General features: G+C 49.9%; 1 protein-coding gene across 2 annotated transcripts; it reads left to right on the forward strand.

The window, feature by feature from the left end:
* Positions 1 to 4,639: 4,639 nt before the first annotated feature.
* LOC107133645 (chemokine-like protein TAFA-3) lies at positions 4,640 to 7,338 on the forward strand. 2 transcript variants are annotated; one of them, XM_015475911.2, is made up of 3 exons: positions 4,640 to 4,952; positions 5,890 to 6,042; positions 6,884 to 7,338. In XM_015475911.2, exons 1-3 carry the CDS (start codon positions 4,841 to 4,843, stop codon positions 7,102 to 7,104), a joined length of 486 nt encoding a protein of 161 aa, XP_015331397.1. In that variant the 5' UTR covers positions 4,640 to 4,840; the 3' UTR covers positions 7,105 to 7,338. The 2 variants fall into 2 exon arrangements, with proteins under 2 accessions (XP_015331397.1, XP_048669894.1); XM_048813937.1 differs by having other exon boundaries at positions 4,640 to 4,949; positions 5,887 to 6,042.
* The last annotated feature ends 358 nt before the right edge of the window (positions 7,339 to 7,696 follow it).

Raw genomic sequence — 7,696 nt, forward strand, 5'->3', positions numbered from 1 at the left:
ATATATATATATATATATATATATATATATATATATACACACACACACACACACACACACACACATCCCCTTCAAAAAAAGACCTCCTTTCAAAATAAAAAGGACCAGGGATGTAACTCTAGTAGAGGGCCCCTTGATCAAGCCCTAGTAGGAGGAGGACAGGGAACAACTTTGTGCAACCATGTGAGTGTTCTATATCTGCTCTGCCTAATACACTTGTCCCTAGTTTCTTGTGGCTACTGGACACTTTAAATAGCGTTTGAGTGTTAAGTGAAATTTTAATGAGTTTAGATTTAAATTTAAATAAAATGCAGCTAGCGACTACCCAACTGGACAATGCAGTTCTGGAATCTTCAAAGCTCAAGACACCTTGCAGGTCCGGGCAATGACTCCTCACTTCCAGCGCCCCACCGCCACCTCCACCCCGCCGCCGCCCTTCACCTCCGAGCATCACCTCCTTCCCCTGAGCCACAGAACTAGGCGTCAGGAGACCTGCAGGTTTGGGAGGACTTCCTCGGGGTTACCTATCTGACAATCCATAGGGGCCAGTAGTTTTCCCCTCTCTCCTCCTGTCCTGAGTCGCCAGGGGCCGCTGCGGGCCGGCTGCGACCGCCAGCCCGCCCGTCGCCCCGCGCTGTCCTGAAGGAAGCAGCGGTGCTGGCCCAGGGCTGGAGGAGTGGGGCGGCACCGGCGCCGAGGCTGCAGCGGCCGCAGCAAGCTCCCCAGCCTTCAGGCGGGAGGATCTGAGAGGGTCCTACTGATCAGAGCCAGGCCCAGGGCTCTCATCACTGCCGCGTCGGTGATGTGGGTTTGGCCAGAGCCCCGCCATCCTGGGGGCACAGCAACTTGGTGAGGGATGCAGACAGAGCCCTGAACTGGAGGGCATTCAAACTGGCCGCACCCAACAGTAGTCTGCTTACTGAGTCTTGGTCCCAGGTTCAGAGGCAGCGCGGACCTCAGGCCAGCAGGTTGAACAGTGGTCACCGCTGTAGGGCAGGTAGGTCCCTGTGAGAGTGCTCAGAATTTTGGAGGACTGAATGGACACTGGAGTTGGGTGAGGGTAGGTTGGGGAAGGTTGGAGGTTCTTGTGGTTCACGACTTCAACTTCTTGTTGGTGTGCAGGCTGCTCACTCAGTCTCACTATAGAATGGGTTGGAGCAGGGGGGAAACAGGCTGGGAAACTGAGGTAGAGCATAGAAGTTGAAGAAACATTCCCAGATGCTTTCTGCAGCTACCTCTAGCCCCAATCCTCTCCCCTCCCCCAGGTCTTTTGAGTCTTGGGGTTCATAAGAGAGACCAGGTGAGTGGGATTGAAGGGTCTGTAAGCTCAGAAACAAGATCACCTGAGACAGGCTGAGCATGTAGCTCAGTAGTAGAGCCCTTGTCTAGCATTCCTGAGGCCCTGGGTTCAATCCCCAGCACCCCTCACCTGGGAGAAGCTGCATTTCTAATAGTTGAAATGAGATTTCCTGATAGGGGCGGAGAGAGGAGAGACCTATTCAGGAAAGAGATACATCCAGACAGGTGAGAGCTTAACTATCTCCAGGATATTGCCATCACTTCCTCTGAACACCTTCATTCCCCTTTGTAGGACCCTTGTAGCTGGGAGCTAGGAGGCAGGGTTCTCTTCCTTCCAGGGCCTCACCATCCTGCGTTTCACTTCTGCCTCCTTAGGAGGCTGAAAAAGGAGGAGTACTTAGGAGAAGGTGTTGGGGAGCTGTGGTCTGCAGTTCAGAGACCTGCTGAACCCCCATTCTGGCTCTGTGGGGTGAAAGAGGGTGACAGTGGCAGAACTGAGCCAGCTGTATGTAAGCCCAGGAAGCAAGTGCCATGGGACATTGGTGGTAGAGGCAAAGAGGATTCAGGGCTCAGGAATCCTCCCCAGAGGTGATCCCAGCAGGAATCTCTCTGGCAGATTCTGATTAGAACCCTCCCCTGATCCTCAGCTCTGTCCCAAGATCAGAGAGATGACAGTGCTGATTCTTAGACCCCTCCCACCACTGCTTCACTCCTGTGACATTGAAGCTCCCTGGCCACACTGGTCCCAGGCTCATCCTGACTCTGTAAGGGCCATTCCCAATCCAGAAGAAGAGACTCTGCCCCTGCCTAGAACAGCTTCAGAACTGGACTCCCGCCAGCCCACCCCCTTGCCTTCTCCCAAGCTTTCCTTTACCCTATCAGACCAGGGCCTGGGCTCCCTCTGGACCTCACAACTCACTGAAATCTTTCCTACTTGTCCAGCAGATGAGCAGACTGAATCTAAAAGATCCTAACAAAAGGTAAGTGAAGAAACGGTTGAAGATTTGAAGTGTGAGGGGTGGGCAGACATTGGGCATTTTATTCTAAGATGGCAGCAGGTTCCTGGCATTTGGTTGATCCCTGATACTCTCAGAATTGTGCTGGCACTTGAGAGAGGTCATCAGTGACCCAAGGGGCTAGGTGAGCAACAGAGGTAGTGACCCGGGTCTATCCCTGAGCTTGAGACCCTGATGCCTCCTGAGACTGATTTTGCCCCCATCTGTGGCTGGGCAGCTCCCAGCTTTTGTGTACCTCTACTTCCCAGATGAAATTCCCTCTATTTCTAGTGACTCTCTGGAACAGATTTGGGAGTTTGAACCACCAAGGATGGAGGAGGATAAGGAAAGGGGAAGAGAGTTTGGCTCAGAAGCAAGGTGGTAGGTGGGCATATGGAAGATTGCTGAGTTCTGGCCCCTGCCACCCCCATTTTTCATTTTCATTTTTAAATTTAAATATTGTGTAAATTAAATGGCCACTACATTCCCCAGGTTTGAAACTCAAAAAATGAAAAAGAGCCGGGTATGGTGGTGCACACCTGTTAACCCAGGAACTCCCTGAGGCAGGAAGATGCAAGTTCGAGGTCATCCTCAGCAACATAAATAGGCCTTAAGCAATTTAGCAAGACCCTTTCTCAAAACAAACAAACAAACAAACAATAAATAAATATAAAAAGGGTGGGGCAGGGGATGTGGCTCAATGGTTAAGTATTCCTGGGTCCAATCCCTGGTACAAAAAAGGAAAAAATAAATAGGGAGTAAAAAAGAAATTGGTAGAAAAATAAGTCATCTTCTTTCTCAGCCAACCACTTTTCCTTCTTAATGGCAAACAATGTTATTCCTTTTTTTTTCCATAGCTAATTTTTTGACATTTTTGTTTGGTGAGGTTTGGTTTGGTTTGGTGTTTTGTGTGTGTGTGTGTGTGTGTGTGTGTGCGCGCGCACGCACAGTATTAGTGATTGAACTCAGGGCTACTCTATTGCCAGCTACTTCCTTGGCCCTTTTTATTTTTAATTATTTTTTTCTGAAATTGTCCTTTATTTTGTTGTACTAAAACTGATACAAAGTAACATTTTAGTACAGAACCTCCCAGGCTGTCAGATCCTGTATCTGCCTGCATACCACCCATCACAGCCCAATCTGCCTGCAATATAGAAAAACAACGTGTAACCAATGCCTCAAGAATGGTCTATAGTTTTTCTCAGTTGTCTGAGCTAGAAAACTTGTACCTGAAAAAGAAAGGTCAGCATTGAGAACCGAAGCTTGTTTCTCTTTTGAAGCGCTGTTCAAGAAATCATATTCCTTTTTAAAAAATATCAGTAATGGCTAAACTACAATCTTGTTTCTAGAATTACAAAGAATAAAATCAAGTCAAAGACATCTTGCTATTAAATGAAATGTTAGGAACAATATTAAAATATGGATCCCACAACAATGACATCGGAGCCTGCTATAGAACCTACTAACAGGACACTGCAGGACACACCATTTAAGGAATCTTCAGCCAGACTTATCTGGCCTCTGAAGTGCATGCCCTTTTTATTGTATTTTGAGACAAGCTCTCACTAAGTTGCCCTGGCTGACCTCCAACTTGCAATCCTGCCTCAGCCTCCAGAGTTGCTGACATTTACATGTACAGACCACCACATGTGGCTCCAGAGCTAGTTTATGCCTATTCAAGCAGCATAAATAATCCCTCTCTTTTACACATTTTATACACATCGTCCCACATGTTGCTGCTCCCTCTTAACAGTGGATTGTCATTGGAGATCACTGCATGCATCATTATATAAAGCATTTTCCATTGTTTTTCCAGAGCTGTTTGGAAGAGACTGCCCAGATTCTCTTCAAAGCATTTAGCCAGTCCTTCAGTGGTGGCTGTTTGGGTTGTGTCCAGACTTTTTGAGTTTCCGTTTGCTCATCTATAAAATAGGTAATAACTATCCTACTTTTTGGAATAGTCATGAAGGATTCAAGAGCATGCCTGGGTTAAGAACTGAAAAAAAAAATGGGAGTTAGCATGATTGCTCCTCCCACACCACAGCCCATTTTTTTTTTTTTTTAAATTTTGGGGGGATACCAGGGATTGAACTCAGGGACACTCAACCACTGAGCCACATCCCCAGCCCTATTTTGTACTTTATTTAGAGACAGGGTCTCACTGAGTTGCTTAGCACCTCGCTTTTTGCTGAGGCTGGCTCTGAACTCTGGATGCTCTTGCCTCAGACTTGCAAGTAGCTGGGATTACAAGTGTGCCACTGTGCCCAGCTCTAATACCCCTTTTAAATGTCACTTCCTCCTCAGGTCCTCCCTTCCTGCTTCCCTGTTCTCTGTGGCATCCATCGCTTCCTACAGTGACTTTGTGCCTGGCATCCATCGTTTCCTACAGTGACTTTGTGCCAGGCTTTGAGCTGCCTGGGGACAAGGTGAGCATCTTACCCACCCTTGCCTCCCAGAGGGCATAGCACAGAGAAGCAACTGGGGCTGGACACTAGGAGAGCCCCTCCTGCCTGGAGCTGTGCGAGGTGTGCCCTTCTATCCACAGGATGAGTGAAAGGGCCGTGCGGAACTGGAACTCAGGCCACTGGCTGCTGGCACTGTGCCTGACGTGGCTGTGGACCCTCCTGGCCTCTGCTTCCTCGCAGCCTCCAACTGCCACATTTTAGGGGGAGGCAGCAGGGACTGGGAAGGAGGTTTTCCAGCACATCTGGAAAATTGGATAACACCCCACCCTGTTCCACACAACGAGCAGATCTCGGAGGCAAAGTAAAAACCATAGATTTCAGGGTTCTGACTCCTCCTCTGTTCATCACCCAGGCAATTGCTCCCTTCTGCTATCTCCACCAGGAGGATACCTGGGCAGACCCACTGTTCTCTGTCCCTTCCAGGCCAGAAGTTGTTCTGCAGGGAGAGAGGCCCTCGGGTGGGGACTTAAGTCTAGCCTCCTGGCCTAATTCTGGGGTTTTCCTTCTGGGATGGCTAAAGCCTATATAAGCGGATGATCCTCCCCATGCACTGTAAGCCCTGGGGCCCTTGCCCTCTGAGAAAGAAGGGAGGTAGGGGCGGGACCTGGTGCGGGACTTCAGCTTTCTTCTGCTCAGACCCAGGATCTGCCAAAGGGTGATGAGTGTGACTTCACTGGGGAGGAACAGGAAGATTTCATCTGCTTCTTTCTCCCCTGCCATTGGATTTTTCTGTGTGTGATGCTGGAGATCGAACCCAGGACTTGATGCTGCTGGGCACATGGCCCATCAGTGAGCTAAAACCAAAGCCCTGGAAATCTCTTAAATAAACTTCCCCCAGCCAGGTGTAGTGGTGCACACCTATAATCCTGGTGACTTCCGAGGCTGAGGCAAGTTGAAGCCAGTCTCAGCAACTTAGCGAGACCCCGTCTCCCAATAAAATATAAAGGGCTCGGGGTGCGGCTCAGTGGTAGAGGTCTTCTGGGTTCAATCCCTAGTAGTTCCCACCCAACACACACAAACAAGGCCTTCTCCCTAGCAGGTAGAAGCGGCTCAAGGACCAGCAGGTGGGTGGGAGGGGAGCAGGGCTGGAGGCCTGGGCTGGGGACCTGATCTGATGTGGCTGGCCCCATCAGTCTTTGTAAAGCAGGGCACCTGTGAGGTGATCGCTTCTCACTGCTGCTGCAACAGGAACCACATCGAGGAGCACTCCCAGACTGTAAAATGCTCCTGCTTTTCCGGCCAGGTGGCTGGCCCTACGCGGGCAAAGCCCTCCTGTGTGGATGGTGAGTGAGAAGCTAGGCCCTGGTCAGTGAGACTCTGAGCAGAGAGATAAGGAGGTCTGGTTGGGCCTTGTCATCTTCTGGGGATCCAATTTCATACCCATCTCAGGGATTTCATGATCAGAGTCTCAAATGATGGGGCACCCTCTGGGGGACAGGAGGGCAGATATGACTATCTCTGTGTTATAGACAAGGAAAGCTCTTGTTGTGTGCTGTCCCTCACTGCCCAGCCCACACCGACAGACAAGTTCCCTCATACTTTAGGCTTTCTGCCACACACAGCCTTTCAGATGTGGGCTCTTCACCTACTGCTCTCTCCCCAGCCTCTTCCACATGCTCTACTCTCAACCCCGCCTTTACGTGGACACATGTGTTCCTTCACATCACCCTTTCTCACCTACCCACTCTGGCTTCTGTTCTCATGCTTAAGTGGCATTCGAGTAACCATGCCCAGTGTGATCATATGCATGCCAGCTTGTGCCCTCCTGGTCTGTGGACCTCTGCACATGGTGCATAGTTGCTCACACACACCAAGCTGAAGATTGGTACCTCTGTGCCAATGACATGGTTGCCTCAGAGGCAACTTCATCTGCCTCCTTTCCCCCTCAATGTCTTTGGTGAGATGCTGGGACCTGTAGGATTAAAGTTGGTAGGGCTATGTCCCCAGGCCTCAACAGTTCTTCCTCTCTGGGCAGCCCAGAGTAGGCAGAAGACAAGCGAAACACCAGACTCCATGCCAGGGGTATGTGGAAATGTGTACCTCATTCACAGACCCCCCCCCTCTTAACTGCTGGCTGTGCTTGCAGAGAGCTTAGAGCTGCACTCCTGCCTCCTGCCCCAATAGCCTCTATCATCCTGCAGAGGTGGTGGTGTCAGATGGAGCCCTGCCTGCCAGGGGAGGAGTGTAAGGTGCTCCCGGACCTGTCGGGATGGAGCTGCAGCAGTGGACACAAAGTCAAAACCACTAAGGTATCCAGGTGGACACCTCATTCTACTCCTCTTCTTCCCCTTTCACCTGGGGCAGCCAAGGGGGAACAGGAGCCCTGGGGATCCAGGATGGCATGACCCAAGTTGGTATCTGTGAGCAGTGAGATACTCACTGCATCCCCAGGTAGTCCTTCCATGTACGGTCGGACTCTGAGGACTGGTGTTAGGGCTCTGGATCAGAAATCCAGGAGTGTCTTTCTGGCAGATTTTTTGATGGTCCATATGCCTTGGTTTCTCTTCTTTGCCTACAGTGAGTTTGCTTCTGGAAAACATCAAGTCTATACAAACAAAGTGGGGAATTGGGGAAGCTATCTAGATAATTCAGGGAGGAGTCTCTCCTCCTACCTGAATTCCAGGTATAGTAGTCACTCTGCCCAACACTTCTCCATGGACTGTCCCCCCATTCCCACAATTCTAAACTCCAAACAGTTCATACCTCCCTTCCTCTAGTCAAATTGCTCTGTCTGCTGTGACAGCACCCAAAAGGATTATTATTTTCATGGTTTGTTGCCTATCCCATGAAACAAGGGGTAATTAAAATTTTATTAAAGTTGTTAGCAATTCCATGCGTGTCATGGTTAATTAGTTGCATCTCTTTGTCATCACCATTTGTACAGATGAGTGACAACGTGGGGCAAGCCAAGGCACTGCCTTCTACATTCTGTGCCCA

Source organism: Marmota marmota, unplaced genomic scaffold (assembly GCF_001458135.2).
Source record: "Marmota marmota marmota unplaced genomic scaffold, marMar, whole genome shotgun sequence".
NCBI lineage: Eukaryota > Metazoa > Chordata > Mammalia > Rodentia > Sciuridae > Marmota > Marmota marmota.